A 24,665-nucleotide genomic window follows, 5' to 3' on the forward strand; every position below is an offset into this window, starting at 1 on the left:
GTAGTCACATGACTATTATTCAGTTTGTGATAACTGGTCTGCTGACAGGATTGTGGGCAAAATGATTTCTTTATTTACTTATGTGTTTATTTGTTAGTTTAGCAAAACAGGGTCAGAGCACTTTAATAAACCGCTCTGTATCTGTACCACAGTTTGCCCTGGTCAGCTGGTTCTTTGATGACTGTGGTCGACACTGTGTTTTGTGGGTAACAGTGGACCTAAAGGACCATTAGCAGGTCAGCAGTTGTGTTGAAGACAAAGAGTGGGCGTGTGCTTGTTGACTCCATGTTGTATCATGAGACGAGAGAGAGAGAATAAGGAAGCTCCTTTGAAATCTGTGCCCGTTTTTGAAAGAAATCCTTTGACTGTACTCGCAGTGTTGTTACGAAATAACGTCACAAAGCTCCTGCGCCTTTGGGTCGCTTTTAAAAATCCAGCTGACTTCTCTCAAAAGAAGTTTTATTTACTGTCACTTGTTTCCTTTGACTTTTGTCGCAATAGTATGACATTACACTATTTACACATCATTTACACTAGAGGCAGATGTGTAGTTCATGCTTGAGAAAACCATCCAACGATGGTAAGGACTCCAAATGGTTTCCCCTATTTCAAAGAAAATGAAAATAAAATAAAAAAATAAACTTTTTTTTATTCAAAGCTACAAGGAGCCACTGCAGTATGACATTACACATCTGCCACTAGAGGTGGGGGACTCAAGTCACGTGACTTGACTGGAGGACTCGAGACTAACGTTGGTAAAAGACTTGACACTCGTGACTTCAGACTCGACGTAGACTTGAGTGAAATGACTCGAAAGGACTTAACTTACACAATATTTACATGTTCTCAAATGTTGAGGAGCTACAGTTGTTTTTGACACACGGAAAAAAACATTGGGCGTCTGCTTTTGTGGCCTTGCGTACAAACCTGGCAACCGAGCGGCATCAACGCCACTGAAATTCCACTCGCTTTTTTGGCCTAATAGTTGAAATGCATTTCCATGGTTTAATGTAAACCTAATGTTAGTATTCTTTACATTGTAGTTTGATTTATTTTCATTTTATTGATGTTAGTTAAATACATTTTCTAATAAACAATTCATGAAGCAGCCCTTACGTTGTATGAGTGTTATACCTTGTTTCTGAGCAATTTCTTTTCTTCAAATTTGTTTCTTCAAAATGACTGTGATTTTTTTTGTCACTTGATTGATTTAAAGCCGGGACTCGACTTAACTTGCAAGGACGACTTCGGACTTTCATGAGACTTGAAGGTTAAGAATTGAGTGCTGTTTGTGACTTGCATATTTATTCCCATTAATTTATGTATCTGACCCACACTCCCTGTGGTGGAAATGTGAATCAGATTAGGATGAACCATTCCAAACCGCACCATGGTGAGCTGAACTGCACTGTACCATCGCTAACTTCAAGTTTTCTGTTCCACAGCATGATGTCGTAAATGATGGTCCCATATGAAGTCATATAAATGATAAAACATAGCCTGTATTGAAGTATAGGCACAGATAGGATCATCCAGTAGGTGGATGTTTTTCATTATTTCGTTATTGGTATTATTATTATTTCGTGAAAGTCTCCTTGGTAGTTCATCTTGTCATTTAGACATCAAACTGTCTCATTTTCCCTTGAGCAAGTCCAGCTCAAAGACAACAAAGATGTTTCCAGCAGGAATCATGGTGGAATCATGGTGGATACTGTAATACAGAAACACACATACGTCAGTGAATGACTGACAGAGATTGGATTGGTTCTATTCATGAGAGAGAGACACATGAGCAAGGGAAGCTGCATCCTTCCCTACTTGTTCTCGGTTGTTTATTGCAATTAGAGCTATAAATGAAACTGTGACGGGATTGGGGGAGGAGAGAATGCATATCAGCCCACAAAGCCAAAAATGCTTGTGTGTGTGTGTGTGTGTGTGTGACTTGGAGAGCAGCCAGAGAGGTGGGGGTGGGAGGGCAGTCAGCGTTTTTCAGACAACATGAATGAGGCCCCATCAGAGTGAGCTTCCTGTGTGAGGACTATAAAAACAAAAGTGGGTCTAAAGCCTTCAGAGTGCGCTCCCACATTCCCGAACATTCTGCCAGGTACAGGACGCACAGCACGTCCTCTGCTTGTTCCGTGCATAAATACAAAACTACAACAATTCCCACGATGATGCCTGAGTATAAACTTGTGTCTCTAAAGGTAAAGCTGTGGTAGTGACGGGTGTGGTCCGTGGAGCTCCAGTACACTGAGAAGCAATTGATTTTTGTTACTGTATGTGTTTTCATGACGTGTGGAAACAGGTTCATCCACTGAAGACCGTGAATGAACACACTATATATATTTCACTGGTGCCTTAAATGAAACTCCAGACACACACACAGTGTGTATCTGCTGCTTCTAAAGCTCAATGTCAGCGGAGATCAGGGACGATTGCTCTAAGTTTCCTCTAAAAGACGGAACAAATGGGTTGTATTTACATTTCAATACTAAACATGCACTACAACGTGACTAGAACGTGTCGCTAGTTCACGAGTTCGACAGTGAGTGGACAAATGTGGCAAAAGCGTCACTTCCACGGAAGCTCAGCTTCTCGCAGATGATGATTGGACGAAGCGTCTGAAAGGCGGAGCCAGTTTTTGATTGACAGCGTTGCAGCTGAGCCTTTTTCTGCCTCAGACCTGTGTGGATTTTGCGAGGGAACAAATAGCTGGTCGTTTTATGTAGACCTAGTCTATGAATGAATTTAAAAGTAACCCCCTTTGAAATAAATATAGCAATATTTGGGTTTTATGTAGTTCATGCTTGAGAAAACCTGTGTGGATCCAACGATGGACAGGACCCCAAATGGTTTCCCATATTTCAAAGAAAATGAAAATAAAATAAAAAAGAAACTTTTTTTATTCAAATAGGAACACATGGGCTTGAAATGAGCTTCCTCTGTTTCAAAGAGCAGCAACTGCCACTGGCTGAGATACACCCAGGCTGGATGAATGGACATTTCTTGTTATTAGAGGTTTTAGTGATTGGGTGTAGTTCTTCCATCCATCCATCTTCTACCGCTTCATCGTGGTGCCAATCCCAGCTGACATAACACAAACAAACAACTCACTCCTAGTCAATTTAGAGTGTCCAAATGACCTAATCCCCAAAAACTCACGCACACATGCGGAGAACATGCAAACTCCACTCAGAAAGGCTCTTGTTCCAACCAGGATGTGTGCTCAGAACTGCACCAACCATGTGGCCCGGTATAAAGCTCTTGTTTGCCTCAATTAGTGGAGCATGAGAACAGTGTGTTGATTGTCCAAAATGGAAAACATGTCTTTGTAGGTTGTCATTCATCCAGGCCGTAATTCTCCAGAAGTAATTGAATCAGTAGACTTTCGGTAGCTTTGTGAACACATTTCACCTCTCATCCGCCCCCTTGAATGACAGACAAACATCCGAGAAGAAATCCTTGAAGATCCTCCAAGGAGCATGAACACACACCGCCCCCTGCTAAAATATTTAACCCATACAAAATGACGTTTAGACTGATGGGGACATGGATCGTAAGAAAGGTTTAACCTTCTGAGGACTATTGCGATAAAAGCAGATTACTACTTTTATTCTTGTCTTTCTAGCAAAGTGATGACAGAAGTTTCAAGAGGTTAAAATATTTTCTTTGTTTGTATTTCAAACCATTCCCACCTACCAAAAACTGTCACGTCCTGTTTGAGAGCAACATCTAAAGGTTTTGGACGCATGAAAATGAGATTTTGACCCTTAAACACAGTTTTATAAGCAGGGTGTAGCATGTCTGAGCCTTTTCCAGTAGTAGGGCCTCTCCCCCAGGGTGGGCAGGGTGCTGCTGTTCTGAGGTCAGTGGATAATCTCATGGAAGCTGCTCACACAGCCCACACTGCTTCCTGCAACCTGAAAAAAATGGATGCAACGTCAGTGAGTGAGGGCAGAGAAAACAGAACATTCTATCTCAGTTCTGTTGCTTTACAGGAGGAAGTTTCTGATTTTTTATTTAAGAGAAATAAATGTCTCTGCCGGTTTTTGAATACAAACGAAAAAGAGCAGAAATATAGGTCAGTGGTGAGGAGTGTCACTAGAGCCAAAGCAATCTGAATTTCAGTAAGTTGCAGCACTTGTATTACCTCATGTTTCCCCTCCTTTGCTGCGGTGTGTTGCAGGTGTTGTCATTGTCTCAGACAGCATGTGAAATAGTTCCAGCATGACTTAGCCGAGATGCCACAAACATCACAGCGATGACTACACCGTCAAATCATTAGCCGTCGGCAGACACACAGTTTAAGATGAACCAAACCTGTTGCCTCTTCACACATAAACACACACAATGGGACAGTAACGGGAAGCCAGTGTTGTTGGGAGGGGGGTTTCTGGGAGAGTGAGAATCTCTTCAGCACACACAGACTATAGTCTCTGAGCTCGGTGTCCTCGGCTGCTGTGTCAGGACAGGGTCTCTCTCTCCGCTGCTTCATTCCGGGCCAGACTCAAAAGACCAGAGCGGACGCAGCTGTAACTGAAAACAGATCCCACCTCCAGCAGGAATATGCTGAGTACAAGCAAACGCCTCGCATTCCGAAAGTAGGAACTCAAGGGTGACATTTTCTGTTGCAAACTAAAAAGAGAGAGAGAGGAGCTCACTTAGTGCTGCAGAGCTGCATTTGCATGATTATCACCACAGCTGCATATATAGACCAACCACTGATCGAGAAAGAAAAAGGTCAAGAAAGAAGGGAATCCAAAATGTACAGTTTGATTATATCCTATCTTTTTTCTTCTTCTTTTTAGATTGTTTAGATGCGCTTAAAAAGAAATAGTATTTAGTATTTAAAATGAGGTAATACTCCCACCACCATCCCTGATCAGGTACAATAGTTTTGCCCCTTTTCAACAATACAACAAACAATAATATCCAAATATAACCTCAAATGTTACTGGTCTTAAAGCTAAAATAGACATACTTCTCTAAAACAGTCCTCGCTCCAGCACACCTGATTCAAATGTTCAGCTCGTCAGCAGAAGCCTGATAACGACCCGTTTATTTGAAGCAGGTGTGTTAGAGCGAGGCAACCTCTAAAACCCTGCCCTATAAGTGTTGCTGTCACTACACTATTCCTCCAGGATTTTGCAGATGTTATTGTGATTTAGGGCATTTAGGGACTGCTTTGTTCTGTATCCAGAACACTGAAGAGAAGGTTCTTCACTCGATATCTGTCGCGTTGTTCACGATAGATATCGAGTGACCAAACAGGAAATGCAAGGTACACAAAAGTTGCTTCTTCAAGATGCTATCTGTCGTCACATATAACGCAGCAGGTAAGTATCCCGTCATATCTGAAAAGCTTAATTAATTCACTTGTGATATATGTTTGCCATTGGACTTACTCAACGGTTACATTTGCTCCTTAGGCCAAGTGTGGTTCCTGAACTACTGTACACCTTCACACCCTCACCACATGAACAAGGTAAGATTAGCACAGCATCTGCATTTCATCTGCACAACAGGAAACCATAAGAACATGTACCGCTTTATCACTGTCACACCTTGACTTTAAATACAGTGGAATGTAAAAACTTACATCGAGAGTCTGGCATATTTTGTAGGTTTTTCCCACAAGGCCTTTTATAATGTTACAGTTGCAATCAGGACAAAGCAATGTCTGAAGGTCAGGGTCAAAAATTAGGAGCGAGAAGTGACTCAGGAAGTGTGATAAGTTACTTAAAAGTTACTTTTCTGCTTCCACTGTGAGCTGCACGTACACATCATCATAGATAAAGATCCAAGTAACACAGTAACTCTACTCTCAACTCTGTTTGGTAATTGTTGTTATTATGAATATTGCTAAATAGTAAACCCTTACAATGCTTGTTACTGGGTCAATTACTGAGTAACACTGATGAGGAGTGTCGGGAAGTCGTTAGTGGAGAGTCCTTATTAAGTGACAATAGGAAACTATGCACAGGTGCCATATCTTCATAGCAGGGTTGGGTGATTTGGAGGATAGTTATGTTGTTGTCTTTGACGAGCGACTCGACTGTGAGACACAGAGATTAGTTTAGTTGTTAGAGGTTTGTGTGCCTGTGTGATTCGAGTATTCAGCAAATGTGGCATCATTCGACTGAAAAAGCCTCTTCTTTCAGCTACTCTATGTTCCTCAGCAACAGCTACGAAAACAGAGGGAAAATGTAAATACATGAAAATGTAAATAGGCTGCAAGCTGAAAAGTTGCATGTCAAAGCCAACGTGTGGTTATTACGGTAATTTCACTCGCGCTGTTGCAGGAAGCCGGCGAATCAGCGTCTTTGTCACCACCAGAGAGGAAAGAGTTGAGTGTTTGGGTACAACTATAGTGTTTATTCTAAATAAAACCTCATTTTAAATTGTTTAAACACTACTTTAACATGCAGTAAATTGTAAATAACTCCAAGATATTGAAAGATATTCTGGAAAAATGGCACTTACAGGACATTTTCTGGCCCTTTTTTCATGGTTAAAATAAGCAAAAAAAAAGTCCAAAATTTTATGTAAAACAAGTGCAGTGAAAATAAGTAAAGCGGTGATAAAACAAAGGTACAGAAAGTCTCTGTGTTACATCCAGTGAATTCCAGAGAGGCAAGTGATGACAACTTGTTTTTTTAAAACATGTTTTTCTCTCGCTCAAGAGCTCAAATGCCTCAATTACAAACTGTGCCCGTGAACAAATTCTCACTCCTTTGCTTGTGTCCTTCATATTTTCATGTCTCAGTGATTGCACTTGTGTCTAGCTCTGTTATTGAGCACCGCAGACACATCTGGAGGGGTATTTCCGGCACCGCAGCCCTCACACACTTACTGTTTGTGTGTGTGTGTGTGTGTGTGTGTGTGTCTGTGTGTGTAATGTGGTCAGCTGTTGACTCTGTTGAAGTCCGTATCTGAATGGAGAATTGTTGTTTCCTGCGTGTTAGACTGTGCTGAGTTGGAGGCATCCTCTATACTGCGCTCTCCATATTTCTGCACCACATTAAGCAGTGATACACGTTTTAAAACTGGCTTTATTCCAGACTTGATGTTTGTATACCTGCATGTAGACTCTACATATGCACCAGATAACACGTCTCACTTCAACTAATTCATAAAACTATACGGTTTGGAAGAGCAGGGATGTAAAAACAGGAGCACCCATTTCTTCTGGCGTTGGCAGCACTGACATAAAGCCTGAGGGAGGAGATCGCCAAAGGGCATGTAACTGTTCTTTTTGTTTTTATTTTAAAGCACATTAAGTCGTCGTTGTCGTCGTGTATGAAATGTGCTGTGCAGAGAATGAAATACTAGAGAGTGTGGAATAGAACATTTTAAGAGAATTTGTACCCTCTCCAAGTGTAAAAGCTGCTTCATGAAATATTTCAGACGTTCTTGGCCTGATGTTTTCATCCTGCATCAGAGCTGGACATTTCTAATTAGCCGGTGAAATCCACGTGATAAAGTGGCCTAAACATTTGTGCAGTTATTTCCTGTTTCCCACATAATTGATCCTGATGACTGTGGGGTTTTCCTCCGACCTTTACTTTAGTGGATTCTTACTAACAGTAGTGTTATAGTCATTTACGTAATCTAGTTCTTTTTTCTTTTTTTTCTTGTTCATTATAGAGCCAAGGATTGTTGAGGGTGGTGGGAGGGCAGTGATGGAAGTGAAGGAGGGGAAAGTGATTGTAATTATCGCCTTTTTTCTTTGTTGTAATTGTATAAAAGCTGATAAAACTGTGCGTGGCAAATATTAAAATTGTGCCGTGTTGTTTTATGACCTGCAAAAACTAAATTTAGCACAGTCAGAAAGCCTTGTAGAGCTGCTAGCACAGCTATACTACATCGACTCTTAATGCTGGATTGGAATTAAAGAGCATCTGCTCGCCCCTCAGGAAATGATTTCATGAACTACATAAGAAGACGCTGTTGTGTATTTTAGAACAGCACTGAAACTTATCACAGTACATTTAATTAACTGGCTTGGAAATTGCCTCTGGGCCACACAGTTGGTGTGGTGGTTAGAACTCTTGTCTTTGCAGCAAGAAGAGCAGGGTGTGTTTGTGTGGGTGTGTGGGTTTTCTCCAGGTTCTCCAGGTTCCTCCCACAGTCCAAAGTGGACACTCTCCATTGATGGTTGGGATTTGTACCAGTGACCCTCATGTGGAGGTTACAGTGGTAGAAGATGAATGAATGAATGAAAATGTCCTCTGATCTTGGCAGGAGAATACATTCTGTCAACGTGTCAGTAAATATTCTGCTTTAGAGCAGTGGCATAAGAAGACGGAACCACACCAGACATCTAAATAGATCATTTAATGAGAACATATTTACATAAACATATTTACAGAGCTGCAGCTTTCTGTTATCTTGTCTTCATCATGCGTCAAGCGGGTTTTCAAAGCAGAAACTGCACTGCTCCAAAAACAACTCTTGTGCAGTTTAGTTGTCTCGGTTTTACTTGGCATTTGGTGGCAGCAAAATGAAACTCTCTGTCTCTCTCTCTCTCTCGACGGTTTGTGACCTTTTCCTGTTCACTGTGTGTTCACTGTGTGTTCGCTGGCTGTTTGCTGTCGTCTGCCCCAGCACGTTTAACAGTGGCCAGATGTCCCAGATGGCTGGCTGAGCTCTGCGCCGTCAGCAGATCTGCGAGCTGAGCATGGGCTTAGTATGAAACACCGCCACGGCACAGCAGCCCCTCCAGGGAGGCAGCCGAGTAAACCTGCACATCCACACAATTTACACTCTTTGTCTTTCTACGGTTATTAAAAGATAATTTAGAGTCTGAGGCACTTTGAAGGACTTTTAAAAGGCACATTATCCTGTCAGCACATTCAAAATGAGCATTTCCATGTGTTCATACATATTCAGTCCAATTAAGCAGAAGCTTCAAAGTATTTGAGAAAACATACAGGACCAACAGACATCTTTCTGTGAGGGAGGAATTTATTGTCGCATCTCTGCGTCTACATTAATGTCTTTACGATGCAACGAGCATCGTGAAGGGTAAAAACAGCAGTACAACTGAACTGTGCTATTAAAACAACAGCGTTAGTAAAACAGTCGAGGGAAAACCTCTACCACCTAACAGTCTGTCTCTGAACAACATCCTTAAAGGAAACCTTAAAAAAACCACAGCTCACATAACCCGCAATGTAAGTGTCCAACATACTGTGATAAAATGAGCTAGCCTGCATAAATGTGTAAGGCATGGGTTTCTATTTTCCATTTTGATCCAACAACACTCTCTTCCATAAAAGACACTGCCCTTACTCGAGGTAGAGCTATCTTTTTCTCTATCTTTAAGTAGCTGTGTAAAAACAAATATAATATATTTCAACATATACAGTATATAAAGTTGTTTTTTTAGTAACTCATAAAAAGAATATGACCAGAGAGACATATTTGAAGGCACAGCGAGACATTGGTGACAGTGGCTGCTCAGTGAGGAGACTGTAAACACACAGAGAGAAACACACAGGAAGGGCTTGAGTGTTAGCCATAAATGCTCCTCCAGAAGTGGCAGTCACTTAAGAAAACACAGTCAAGTTAAAAAGAGTGATGTCAGGCCAAAAAAACCCACTTCATCCAGGAAACAGCGGTCCTGTCTGTGACTCACTGTCAGATTTAATTTACCCACCTACTGGACCAAGAGGTGAACCATTGTGATTATTCATTCTCATTAAATTATAAGGCATAACACCTTTAGTTTGTATAAGACATTGGCCTAAAGTCATTCATTTACATGTCCTCACCCAGTCATCAAACTCTAGAGCATAATCTCGCTCGAATGGCCCGTCCTGCTGGATGAACAGCATTCAGCACTTTATGGTTCTGCTGCTGTTTGTCAAAACTCCACTGCTCGACTTAGAGACTTAGGTCTGTGGCTATCGATCACCAAGGTCCGAACCGACCAGTTGTGATGTGACGCTACGGATTCGCCTACATGTTGTCATATTTCTGCAGCGCCTCCTCTAGCTTCCCTGTGATTTTTTGAAAGAAGGAGATCTGCTGCTGAAGGAAGTGCTGCATCTGTGTCTTGAAGTCGCGCACGCGGATCCGGTGGAAGTGCTGGATCTCGGCCAGCGTCGCGCAGGAAATGATGTTGCAGCGCTCGTTGATGCCCTCTGCCTGCGCTAGGTCCATCTTGCCCTCCTCGACGTGCTTCTGGCTCTCTTTCACCTTCGTCAGGGCTCCTGTTTGGAGGTGAAACACAGGCAGGGATTTAGATCAATATGTTCTTTTAGACTTTTAATCATGTCCATCCACCTTTAAACTGCTCCATAATCAGAGGTACATTTCTTATTCTTCATATTCCTGACATTGCTCCCTCCTTTACATGCAAAATCCTATTACCTTAACTTTTGTCAAAATAAAAGTTGAATAATAATGTGAATTTTCCTCTAGTAAGAGTCAAGAGCAACACTTCACAGGAAAACTAGAACTAAAGGCAAATGACCATATAAGACTTAAAGACTTAAATAGATTGTTCCAAACTCCCTTCACATCTGAGCCACATCACAGTCTATAGTTAGAAAATGTGAGGGGGTGTGACTCTAAAATATCTATTACATTGTGTCACTTCAACCTTTTTTTAAAAAACAGCCATTTAAGGCCTTTTGCTGGCAGTCTGATCCCATCTACTACAGTTCTGAGGAAATATAATATTAAAGTTTTACAAGTCGTCACTGAGGCAGCCACAATTACCCAGTTAGTAATTGACTATTGCAGTACTAAATAACAACACTTTGCATTGTTCTCCAACTAGCTCTGCACTTAAGTATATGAAAAATGGATCAATGTGGATCATCAACAGTTATAGACCTTTCCCTGGTCGTTCAGCTTTAGCCTCAATCCTTTCGCACAATTAAGACAAGCAAATTTAATGCTATTCCAGGCATCTCTGAATTTAGACATTTCCAGCATCCTGTTTGAAAAGAAATGCAATGGCATAATGTAAATGGTAAAGCATCTCTGAAAATGCAATATAAACCATATGTTTGTATTTAAAATGTCATTAAACCTCTTACACCACTTCAATGTCTCTCTGGTCAAACACCAGCTACTTTCAAATTTTGCCATTGGCTCTTCTGGAGCATCCTCTGTCATCACTTGCACGTCTAATCAGCAAAGCTCACTGTCCCAGACTCCTCCCCCTTTTTAAATTAAACTAGGAGACCTCACCCCCACACAAGTTCCCCATGTCATAAATTAAATATTTCCTTCAACATTATTTCCTTTGCATCATGTACCTGGTTTAAAAAGAATGACCATCTTCTCTCAAGGCCTATCATCATATCATTATGACTGGAACACTTTATGTTGAAACTCATATATTTCAGTCTACAGAGTTCAGTCCGACTCTACCTCGACTAAGACGACGACAACAACAAAAAACGAAAGAAAAAAAAAGTATAGATCGCACTTATGACTAGCACTTCATAGTTTGGTTTACTTGAAGCTCTTACTTACTTCTAGCTCTTATTTGTACCCAAATGTTTAAATGCACTTATTGTAAGTCGCTTTGGATAAAAGCGTCTGCTAAACGACATGTAATGTAATGTAATCTATTTATAGTGTCAGCGTCAGTGGTGATTGCACGACGACGTGGTCAAATATGTACTGTGTTATATTTACATTTCAATACTAAACGGGATTAGAACGAGTCATTAGTTCATTCAGAAGCAGCTTGTTCTGTTTCAAAGACCAGCAACTGTTTTCCAGTTGTCTGGAATGTTGCATAACACTCCTTTCATAATACTGATACATAAGAGGAGCTTCAGTTATAACAGTCAATAGTCAAACCATTTCTAAGATATCTTCATTTCTAGCCGGCAAAGTTTCATCAGAAGCCTGCTAATATCTATTCATGTCAGAATCAGAACATTTCAACACGGCATGATTAAAATAACATTTTTATTGATGTGTTGGTATCACTTTGACGATGGCAGCTGCGTGAATATAAACCACTACTGGATCAGCTTACTCCTCCTCTACCACACATCCAACAGGAAACTATACCTCATAAAAAAAACTCCGCTAAGCATATACAGTAGCACTCATACTGAGAGTAAAATCCCAGTCACGTCTGAGTTCCCACGCTGTCAGCAAGAGGTTCTCGCTGACGACACACCAACATTTTGGGGCTCAGACAAGAAATCAGCTCACAACTTTCCACACAGATGGTTGTGTGGGAGCAGTAGGCAGGGCCACAGAGGCAGGAGCTAATGACTTCTCAAACCGCTGACATTTTCTGACCGAGCAGAGGAAGAAATGTCATGGAGAAGAAAAAGAAGAATTAAAGTGAAATGAGAGAGAGGGGCAGACAGGATAGGATCTTCTGCTTAAGCAATGTGTTTTCACACTCAAACACATTGGTTAAGGCAGTAAATGTAAATGTGATTTGTAGGAGACCATTGCAACATTTCCTTGTTACAGCTACTCAAATGTAATCTTACACATGGCTACAGAATATAAACAGACATGGACATGGAGGTGGCTGTCGCGCGTGCAATGTTTTCTGTTTATACCAGGTCTAAAACAGGGCCTTGACCAAACAGTGAACTTAAAAAAGATCATAGTTGGAGCCTTGTAGATGTTTTTGGCGAAACTTATTGTAGGTCGATATAATTGCTCCTTGCGTGCGGCAAAAACGTTGGTCAACTCATCACTGTGAAACAGGAAACCACCGCTGACACACTGTGTGTAGCTGTGACTCTTCAAATTGACAGACTCTGTGCAGCAAGACAAACGTGCAACAGTGTGGCAAAAAAACAACCGACAAATAAGGTCAAGCACCGGCTTTGAATTTGGGTGCAAAAATGTGATTCCCCCCCTAAAACGACAACAAACCTCCTGTGTTGACCTTTCATGAGAGTCTGAGCTTAGTCGCCTCTGTTCACTGAAAGTCTGATTGAAACTAGTTGTTTCCTGTGACGTGAGACCACAGAGAGACTTTACAACTCCCCTTTGCTTCACCATTGCGACACTTAACACATAGGTTATAAACTAAAACTTACAGGAGCAGGGAGAGGAGAAATGACATACTCACAGAATGACCCCAAAACGACATCTCTCCATCCTTCCTCTCAAAACTGCCCGCTTTGCCTTCCGGCTGTAGCTCCCTCAGCTACAATTTAACCCAGATCTTTGAAATTCCTCTCATGCACAATAGAGTGAACATGACAGAAAGAGAAGTGAAGACAACAGTGGAACAGGGCCGTACAAGAGAGAGCAACAGGAGCAAAAAGCAGCTGCCCATACATTTAAATGGCATTCCCAAAGGTGTTTATTGCATCTTAAAGGTCTCTGGCTTCCTCTACTTTAAAAGCCCACTAATAGACTGTTACCATGGAGACTTAATGAGAAAGAAGAGAGTTCAGTCAAAGGGGATGGTGTCTAACATACACTGCCATTTTATTTTCATTGCTACTGCAACTGAACTCCAAAATAAAAAAGGGAACCAGAAATGGGTTTGAAGTGTGTTCAGCGGGGCTGTATACATTAGTCTTTGTCTGAAGCCTGACCATATTTATTTGCCATTATAAATTACACCTTATACCTGTAGAGTAATTATTTTATAATTCCACAGTTTTTGGAGCTCAAATGTCACCTTAAACCAAACTTGTGACCAAACATCTCCTGATAAAACTTCATAAAGTAATTAAACAACTTTTGCATTTATACCAAAACATTGTAAACGTATGAACAACAAAAATGTTGATTAGTGTTTCTCAAACCTGTAAATAATGATGTTTACAAATGTCTTGTTTGGGCCACACACCAAAATGATTCAGTTTCAATGATTTCTTTGTTAAATGGAGCAAAGAAACCAGAAAATATCCACATTTAAGAAGCTGAAAAATTGTTTCAGCAGTACATGCTCGACTGTACGAGTCTTAAATGATTAAATAAAGCCATATTGCATCTTACAAACCCTTCACTCCTGACATCTTTGCTCTCATTTACTGCTACATAAGTAAGTGAAAGAATAATACAGGACTTTAATCTGAGATACATAATGAATTGTTTCGATAACAATGTATGAATATCAACATATACATAGAGCTACTAGATCTCGATGACATTTATATCATTCTGGGCTATAAATAGGGAAGAGTACTGATGATGAAGAAATCCTCCCTGGGTGTATGTAGGTGGCAGCGAGCCCTCCTGGGCTCACTGGAGGCAGACACGTTCTCGCTTACGTAATCTCTGGTTACACAACACCGAGCTCATGCGAGCCCGTGACCTGAACGGCAGCAATATCTGCTATAGTGGTACGAGCCCACGCCTAAGCAGAAAAGCCAAGTCAGCAGCAGGAAGACATCCTGACATCCTTCCGAAAAAAGTGCTTTCCCCTGACGTGTCTGCCATTGTTTTATCACTTTGTGGTGACTCACTTGTGACAGGACCTGGCAAAATACAGCATTTTGTAAAGTGCTGAATGGATGAATTTACAAGGAGAGAGAACTCATTAACAAAGTCAAAATACATTCCACCTAACTGATTGTGATTAGTAATCAGTTTTGGACTGGGTAATCCTCTCACAGTCCAAAAAACATGCAATATGGGGATTAGGCCAATTAGACACTCTATATTGACCGAAGGTGCGAGAGTGTGAGTGAATGGTTAAATGGTAATCTCGCCCTATGTCAGCTGAGATTACCACAGCATTCCCACGATCCTCCTGGATGATAAAGCAGTAAAAAAATGGATGGAATGATCATCTGTGTGCGAAATCTGTGCTTTTAGACAAATTCATTTAAAGGTCCAGTGTGTAACATTTAGAAATTCTACCAATTATTGGCAGAAATTAAACATACTATCAATGAAAATGTTCTTATCTTAAACGGCGACAGTAGCTCAGTGGTAGAGCGAGTTGTCTTTCAACTTAAAGGTTGTAGGTTCGATCAGTCTACACGCTGATAATGTCCTTGGGCAAGACACTTGACCCCATGTTGCTCCCGTCGGCTGTGCCGGCAGCATGTGAATGGGTGATGGATAGATGCGCTGAAAGTGTGAGTGAATGGGTGTGAATGGGTGAATGGCAAAAGTGTAGTGTAAAGCAGCTTTGAGTGGGCATCAAGACTAGAAAAGAGCTTTGAAATAACAAATAGTTAGAAAGAAGCCTTTTATATGTACTTGCTTTTCAGTGACACAGCCACTGTACTAAAGTGTAATTTGTGTTTAGAAGCAGAAGCTTAATAATAACCAAACTAAGAATGGCTCCACTCACATTGATAAACTAATGAAGTAAGGGGAGGAAATGGTAGAGGGAGTGCAGTGTGAAAGAGTCATTTCTGGTATACAAAAGCCACCGTAGTTCCCCTGTTACATTCTGCAGTCTCACTGCTCGGTCTTTAAATTACAGGAAATAAATGTGTGGACGTTCCTACTTGCTGATGTGTCATACTGACTGAACATAGCATGACAAAGACTTGTTTTCTGAGCTCAGAGATTGTGCGATTGTATGTACGTTATGCAAAAATACCAACACACGTCCTGGCCATTCAAATCACATTTTTGCGTATAGCTCAAACACTACATTGTTTAAGCAGAGCTATTGACAAAGGTTGTTCTGCCTGTTGCCAATGTTTTTTGTTGGACAAAGAACAGCCAACAATGGCTGACCTGGAGAGGGAATGATATAAAGTTTCACTTTCTTTCTTTCTTTCTTTCGTTCTCAAACAATAAAACCCTAAAAGATCAGATTAGGACAAAAAAAAAAGTACAAAAATAGGGGACATGAAGTTCAATAACTTTTTTAAAAGCAATGCCGCATATAATGTCACGTGTGCTGGTGTTGATTCTGCCAAGCGGCACGCTAATGGCTGATGGGGTGATTCTCTGGAGAGGTGGAGATCAATAGAGTTCAGTACTCTGCTGTGGAAAAGGCTCACATTTCCCTGGTCTCTTCCATGGGGACAAATAAAAGCCTGTCTGCACTCTGCGGCTCTAATGTGACAGATAAATGTGCTAAAAATGGAATCTGTCTGTTGATAAGACTGATAAGCAAAGCTTTGTCATGTTTCTCCTAAAGAGAGTCACAGCGGTTTGCATCAACGTGTACTTAAAAAGCTGCCAACATAACCATTTATGTCTTGATGTGAAAATCTTTATTACTGTGCCACCCTTGCACTGATATCCGATTATTTCACTCATCTGACCACCTGAATATTCTGTGCAACCCATTTTAAAATGTGGACTTTGATTTATGACGACAAAGGATGTGACTTAGCCTCACAGCAGGTATCCAATAAATAGACCTCACATCATAATAGAAGAGTAGGACGTAGCACAGTTTTGTCTTCACACATTATTTTGTTTACATGGACGACAATGTCTCCACATTTATGACAACAGGTTGAATGAGACACGTAAACAGCATTTTACCAATAATCCCATTAATATGTAGAGTAGTTAAATTGTAAGAATAATAACAGATTTCAGTGAGCATAATATTGACTATTGTCTGTAACATGTAAACAGGAATATGAATGGAATATTAATTTAGCGACTCATGTAAGCATCATTATCTTTCATGAATACATCAGTAAGTAAGGTTTAAGTTAATAGTGTTATTCTTTAAGGTGTCTTTCTCCGTCTGTACCTTGGCGTCTGGTGCCTTTTCATTGGCTAATGACATTTAATAATCCGTGCAAACATGTGGCCAGTTTGAGTAACAGGCAGCCACTCTCTTGTCATGAACAGGAGCATTTAAGATACTCAGTGTAATGCAGCCACATTAACATTGGTTCCCTAACTACCGTGCAGCGCAATAAACGTTTATAGCCTCTTATAGATCCTACATGCAGTAGATGGATGCAACAGGCCCAGCACAGTGTGAGGGAATAAACAAGAGTACTGCTTTCACATACATATAATAATGGAGGATACACTGGGGTCAGTTTGTCTTTGACTTTTCATATAAAAGAGATTAAAACAAAAAGTAAAACATTTGTTGCAAACTGGCTCAGCTGTACTTACGATATACAAAAGGAACTAAAAGGACATCCCTTCATTCAAACCAAGATGAGATCCAAATGTTGAATTCAATATGCTGCTCATGTCTCCTCCTTTATCTGCTGCATGCAGTGGCTTTCTCATCAGCTTTGTTTTCAGTCTCCCACTGTGCTGAAATCCCGTTTCACAGCGCTTTTTATCTCAGAACTGTAACAACTGCGCCTGATGCTGCAGCAAGGTCTTCCATGTGTGTGTTCACATAATCATGGTTTCTTATCCGGGTAATTAGGCCAGGCTTATCTCTCCAGACTTGTCTAAATGGCCGCGTCACCTTATTTGGGCTGTTTGCAGTCGAGGTGGCAAACTTGATTTGAGCTGAGTGGGATGTTTGTGTCCCATCGCAGCCTAAACACTGTCTGTCTGTCCTGTTTTCCCAGTGTCTCCTATTGTGGACTGAATGACTCCAGTGTTGGCGGGGGAACCAAGATGCCCATGTGCAAGGTGAGGAGTAAACACGGGTCACGGGTGAAGAACTGGACACTTAGAAAGACTCATGTTAAGAGCCATGCCATTTTGACTACCTCCACACTACGACAGTATGTGTCCAGGCAAGCATTTAAACTCTGTGTAAAGTAAGGGTTGACTGAGCTTTTTGTACTCAGCTGATAATAACCATACAGGAAGCTGGGGTAATGTGGTAATGTGTCACACACCATAGAGTTTTGACTTATTTTACTCTCAGTCACTTTTTTTGACATATGTAAGCCATACGTTGTCAATATTGATAATATAATATAAGACATTATTTAATTATCATATCAACAAGCTGTGTTAAATATCTATGTGAAATCACTGAGAAAATTGTTTATTCCAAACAGACTATTTTTTAAAGGGTTTGCTTCTGGAAAACATTTGATCTAATATGCTATAATGCTTTGGGGGAAACCCCAATTACATCACAGAAAAAAATATCGAGATATATATGTCGAGTATCGCCATTCAGCTAAAGAATATTGAGATATGACTTTTAGTCCATATCGCCCAGCCCTACCTAGTATAAAGCCACGCTTATTGGCACACAGAAAGCAGTCAGTCAGGTAAAACCTCAGGGGCGGAGCAGTTTAAAGTATTTTCTTCATCCGTGTGCCACATTCTCAAACACAGCATGGTAAACAGCAGTGAGCGCTCCTCTCAATACAGTCGTGCAACAATGTTCTTCCCCTTGCATAATAACAGCGTTGCCTCTCATGAGTGTGACATTTTGCCACACAATGACAACAATCGATGGGTAAGGTCATGTAGAAAGAGGATGGTTTGGTTTGGCTGACTTTCTGTCACACGCGGACTTGTGATTTGATCCACAAACCGCGTTGGGTGTTCCCCACCTCCTAAGCTCTGATTTGTAACCACTCACCAGCAATGGAAAATCAAACCCCATCTGCCCACTCGATTAAGCAGATGGGACAAATGGGCCACAGCAGCATGTAAACCAGTTCTCCAGTGCTGATTTGTTTAGCAAAGTGACATATAATCCTAACCTGGCTGCACCAGATCTGATGAATAGAAATGTCTGAAGCTACTTTTATGCTACCAGTTACCTGTTATGTGTAGAAATCACATTTACTTATTTACATTAAAGCCTAAAAAGTCCCTCAGTTACGCATTGAAATCTTCTGATCTAAACAAAGCTTTGTAAATTGGGAAGTGAAACTTGACAGAGTTGTGTCATTCAATTATTTTAACCATCACAATGTCTCTATGTTCCTGTTTTGGGGAACTTTTTTTAGATATAGTTTTTTAAAAAAAATATGTATTTATTGCTTTTACTGGCCCTCTGCACAGCAGCTATTTTGACATGTTTTATTCATCCATGTTGTGATGTATCTAAGCTTGAATCCAAATAGGGAAACTGCGGTGAAGGAGTTCAGTGACCAGTCAATTTCACTGAATAAACAATGTTTTCTTAATGATTTTAAATTGCCGACAACAGGGTTATGAAGGATTTCAGTAGATGAGTGTCACAGTGTCTCATACTATAGTCCTGGGATTGTATTTAAATGTGATTCTGGCAGGTTTGTGCACGCTGTTAATACTGAAACTATAACTATCTTGTCTTTAATGGTAGGGTTTTTTTAATCATCAAAGTTGAGAATAACACAACTATATAGAGTTTAGCAACAGACAAATCTGTCCCTCATGGAAAAGGATCAATAACAGAGACGATGTGTTCAGTGAATTTGACTGTGTTATGACTTTACCTTTCTGGACATGGATGATATCTGGGTAGTTTGCCAAGTGTCCTTGGTAGAGGGCAATCAAATCCATGATAGGGTCCACGTCCTTGCCAGGCTGCTCTGAGAAATACTCTCCAACGGCTTCATATGCATCTCCGGTGAAGGAGATGGCCTGGTTGAGTCCTGTAGAATACACCTGCTGGTCCATTTCAAAGGCCTGGCTGAGGACCTTGAATGAAATTCCTACTTTCTGATACTCCTTCTTAAAACCACTGATCTGCTTGCGGGCAAACTCATTAAGAGTGCCGTTGAGCTGCATGTTGCTCTCATCCATCCTCTTGGTGAAAGTCTTGAATCCATCTATTTTGCTCTCAACCTCCTGAAAGTCTAGTGGAGCTGCCGGTGTGCTGATGGTGAGAAAGAAATTTGCACCGACCATATCGTCCTTCTCTGCCTTCCTCTTCCCCTGCTTCCAGGCTTTCTCATCTGTGCAGCCGAGGAAGTGCTGGAAAACATCACACTTGGACAGGACTGGGTGGCTGGTCATGTGGTTCATCCACCAAATTAGGCCCTTTCTTCTCTTGGAGATGAAGTCCTCTTCAAAGCGACCCGTGGCCTGCTTCTCAGGGATGTGAGGAACCGAGATGACGGGAAACTTCTCCACCAGCCGCGCGTACAGCCAGTCAAAGTGCTTATACCTCCTGTTCACCTGATGTTGTGTGTGTGTTGGCGTCAGCTTGTAGGAGATGTAGCTTTTCATACCTTTGAACTTGGTCTGTTTGGTGGGGTCGTCAATGGTGCAGCTGAACGGATATGGGTTCTCCTGCCACTCTGGACCAAACTGACCCATCACCACACAGATCTTGTCCCCATCCTTCACAAATCCTGATGCCTCTCCCAGCACAAACGCCTCTCCCCCTGACTTCACAAAGGTCGAAAACCTGTTCAGGTTTCTACTGACTGTGGCTGAGCTCTTTGCCTGCTGTGCACTGCCTCTTGACATTGAGCATGTTGACACTCTGTAGGTGGACGGCCCATTGCCTTCAAAGTCACGATACCGTCCTCCAACAGTCCCTGGCTCATCTGCAACAGTGGAGTTGTCGTCCCAGTCATCATCCCAGTCATCATCGCTCGGTTGGCCGACTGACTGATAAGCATGCTGCTGTGGCTGCTGCTGCGGTGGTGGAGCTGTGAATGTGACGAAAGCAGGAGGAGACCCTGCTTTATTAAAGTTCTCAGTTGCATTCGGAGGATTGGAGGGGGCATCAAAACCTCCGGGTGGGATGTTGGAGTACCTGGAGTTCGGGTACGTGTCCACAGATGTGCTGCTGCTGCCGCTGTTGTTGTTGGTGGTGGAGGCGGCGTCGTTCTTCAGGATCTCCACGTACGACGCGGGGAACAGTCCCCGCTCTCCTTTGCTGTTCACCCCTTCAAACCAGCCCTCTATGTCCTGCTCACTGAACAAAGTTAGGACCTCACTCTCCTTGACGGACACCTCCCCGGGGTTTTCAGAGTTGAAGTCGTACAGCGCTCTGGCTCTAAGCGCCATGATTTCAGCACAGCTGGAGGACGAGCCGGACAGCGGGCTAACTTACCGCAGGCTGGCCGGGGAAGGAGGGGAGAGCAGAGGGCAGTGAGGCTGGCCCAGTCAGCTCACCCGAAACTACTCCTGAAACTCCGCGCACAAACTTATCACGGCGTGGGGAAAAAAACACAAATTGTATGTGCCTTGCTGTGTACTCCTCCCTCCTGATAAACGCAGAGGAAACTGCGGTCCAGATATGTATGTGTGCGCAAATGGATTTTTTCCGCCAGACTAACACTTCTCCCGGATCCCACAGCGGCGGCTTCTGTCTGACTCGAGCTGGACGCTTCTGCTCTCACTCGGCAACAGCAACAGCCAAGACGGGCAGACTGGCTAATCGAGGGCGGAGCTACAAGATAGTGCAACCCGCCCAGACATCACAAATCAAACGTGGGTGCATGCTGTGACCAAGCTTTAGTTAAAAAAAACAAAAACATATTGCACACCTACACCAGCACAACACTGACGTCACCAGCCTCGTCCCATTCAAGAAGAATTGTTATGAAATTATATGTGGCTCTCACAAAGGTTATCATTAATAGTTTGATCAATTAAACATCATAAAATTATTATTATTGTTATTATTATTATTATCATTATTAGAATTATTAATATTTTATTGTTATTCATAATAATAACAATAACAATGCCGATAATAATATTAATACATTTTATTTATTTATTGCAAAAATACATCTAAATGTATTGTAGTTGTGCACCATAGCACTTGCTGAAGGATTGACGTCATACACAAATTCAAAATCTAGACGAGATCAATTGTTATAACTTCAATCACTAAATGGAGAACAAATAAATACATTTTCAAAAAAGGGCACCTCAAGTTTGGCTCTGAAAGCTTGTGATTTAGTCACTGTGTCGAGCCAGTGGAAGGGTGAATTGGATGGAAGAAGAAGACCTGAGAGTGTGAGTGTGTGTTAATGTGAAGAAGGTTGATGATGTAATATTTGATAGGGAGCCAGTGAAGTTACTGCAGGACAGGTGTTATATGACTAATGGATGGGGGTTCTGGTAATGATGCGAGCAGCAGAGTTTGGGACCAGACGCAGACTCTTAACCTGGGGGGGAGGAGGGAAATAGAGGAGTTGCCAATGAGGATAGAGAAGCTGTTGATTTTTGAGTGGACTTGGTGCCAACAAGAAGAAGTTTGGTTTTGTCACTGTTAAGTTTGAGAATGCTGATATAGAGAGCCAGGATCTGATGATAAACAAAAGGGACCCAAGGACAGAACCTTGGAGAAACCAGAAGACAGGGGGGGTTGATGGGATGGGACTTTTTTTTATTGAATAAATGGTGGTAGCTGAAGATCACTCACTCCCTTGAAAGTGTTAGAGAACCTATGTAGCCTTCAGTTAGCATCAAAACTCAATAGATGTTTAGTTTGTCCACTGTGGTCTATTTTAATGTAGTGCAGTGGTCCAAAATGGCAGCATCTGTAGAGCTTACCCAGCTACAGTACGTACCTACTACCTAGGTATGAGTAAGTAAATAAAACAAAAGTAAATAAATCATTCATATGCAAGAATGGAAAATAAAGGAAATAAAGATAAATGAAAAACTTTGGGGAAACTGTGAAAAAGCACTGAGCTGTGCAAGCTACAGAGATAATTATGAGATTTGTTTTGTGCAGTGCATCCTTGCTGAGAATATAAACAGCCACCAGATCCTCTCCTCCTGTTTGTGTGTCAGTGTATAGCAGATCCTCTCAAAATGGAGCATGTCATTGAATTTATTTGTTGACCCATTGTTTTTGCAGAATAGGAGAATGAGTTTCTTTGCAGAAAGGAGATGATGGGGTCACTTGAAGTTCACAATACGTATATAGATGTTATCTCAACTTAGGTCAACTTGAGGAATTGCCAAATGTTTGTCATCTTCTGTCACCTGAAAGGAATGTCCTGTGAAAACTGACTGGCTCTTGTACTCAACATATATATTGTCTTTAGGTCAGCAATGAGTGGCAGAATCATTCACTGTATAGCTACAAATCCCCTTAGTTTAATAGGTGATTAATTAAAATCACAGCTCTAAAATACACAAAGTGAATATAAGAAGGCAGATATTCTGACATGAATGGACGAATGTGTTTGTTGTTTTGTATTATTTTAGTCAGTGTGGATCTGAAAATAAATGCATGCATATAGTCAATGATATATGGCTGCAAATAACAATTGTTTTAATTAATGATAAAGTGGCCTATTATTATTTTTTATTTCTTCCTCAATCACAAACCCCCATATGTTCAGTTTACGTTATGACAAAGAAAAGCACCAAATCCTGACACGTCAACCAACTCATTGGTGCTGTTCAAATGTGCAGCTTCAAAATACCATGATTTACAGAGTGAGGGAATATTGCTTTGTCCACAATATACTTAAAGGGAGTTAAATTAAAGTTTGAAGTGGGTTTTATGTGGTCATATACAGTATAAGATAGTATAGATGTTCATGTAAATTGACTACTTCTAACTCTATTGCTTAAACTGCAATGTAATCCAACCTTATGGGAGTGCTACTACTACTAACAATCAATTAAACGCATAGTTTCAGTGCCTCATAGTCTTTTATGGACTTCATCAAGTTAGGGTCAATCCATTGAGCAGGTACCAGTTTTTAAATATCTGAGATTTAAATATTAGAGATTGAATCCTGTCTGTCTTTCCTGTTTACGAGAAAAGAAAACAAAAAAAAAAACACGAAATTGCATCCACCTGCTGAGGAAAGCCAAGGAATGTCAGCAGACACACTTTTTAGCTCTGGTTTACTTCTCACTCATAGAATCCATTCTTACTTTCAACATGTCATCCTGGTACAGCTCCCTCTGCATCACAAACACAAAACCAAACCCTCTTGTATCGTTAATCAGGCCAGTAAAATTATTGGTTCGCCACAAACACCACTCTTCGAATGATATCAGCGCTCTGTAATCACAAAAACCACCCTGATCACAGAGAAACCATCTCCCCCTCCATCACTTCTTCCAGTTACTGCCATCATACGGACTGTTCAAACTTTAAGTTTGTAATATTAAGATTCTGCAGCACAAGAAAATCGAAATGAGATTTACGTATTTTTTCTTTTAACACAGACTAATCAAACTAAGATAACTAAGATATAAAAGTTAATTTCACACTTCGTATTTACTTTCCATTGGTGAAGACGACTTCACAATAAGATATCCTTTATGCTGGTAGATACTGCCTCCTTGTGGCTATTTTTTGGCTCTTTGCCAGAGAAGATCCATATGAATGATTTATACTGGGCATAATACTACTACTACTGCTGCTGCTACTACTACTACTAATATTTTTATATTATAATTTTGTATAATTACGAAGTGCTTTATGAGTTTGAAATTATAAATTGGATAATTAAAAGACAAACAAACAGACAAATAATACAACAAAAACAATTAAGACAAGCTGGCAGTCAGTAACTAAAATTAGAAAAAAAGAGCATATTTTCAGAGATGTCTCTAATTTAGCAAGCTTAGAGTCCTTGAATGCACAACTATAACCACCATATTACTGTACGCCACCAGAGGTCTCTGCTCTCCAGTTTGACTGCAGCTATTCAAATTAAGACAAATGTCCAAGATGAAAGTTTCACATCCTCAAAATACTGCAAAATAATATTAAATAGGAAATTAAATTCAGCTGTGTCTTTCTGAAATCCTTTTTCAGCTGTCTCTGTAGACCTGTGCGGATGATATCCAATTCAGCTGATATTTAAATGTGTTCCTGGAGGTTTTTTCTTTTATAGCACATCACATGAAATATTGAGGAGGAGTGTGGCGTCCAGGGAACAGGAGATACTTCAGTATGCAGCTTGCACTTAAGCTGT

At 41.0% G+C, this 24,665-nt stretch overlaps 1 protein-coding gene across 1 annotated transcript; it reads right to left on the bottom strand.

Moving 5' to 3' along the window:
* Positions 1-8,949: 8,949 nt before the first annotated feature.
* snx18a (sorting nexin 18a) lies at positions 8,950-21,116 on the bottom strand. Its single transcript, XM_044026235.1, has 2 exons — positions 19,245-21,116; positions 8,950-10,217 (listed from the first exon to the last, which is right to left on the bottom strand). Exons 1-2 carry the CDS (start codon positions 20,767-20,769, stop codon positions 9,964-9,966), a joined length of 1,779 nt encoding a protein of 592 aa, XP_043882170.1. The 5' UTR covers positions 20,770-21,116; the 3' UTR covers positions 8,950-9,963.
* Positions 21,117-24,665: the final 3,549 nt, after the last annotated feature.

This window comes from Solea senegalensis, linkage group LG5, assembly GCF_019176455.1.
Source record: "Solea senegalensis isolate Sse05_10M linkage group LG5, IFAPA_SoseM_1, whole genome shotgun sequence".
NCBI lineage: Eukaryota > Metazoa > Chordata > Actinopteri > Pleuronectiformes > Soleidae > Solea > Solea senegalensis.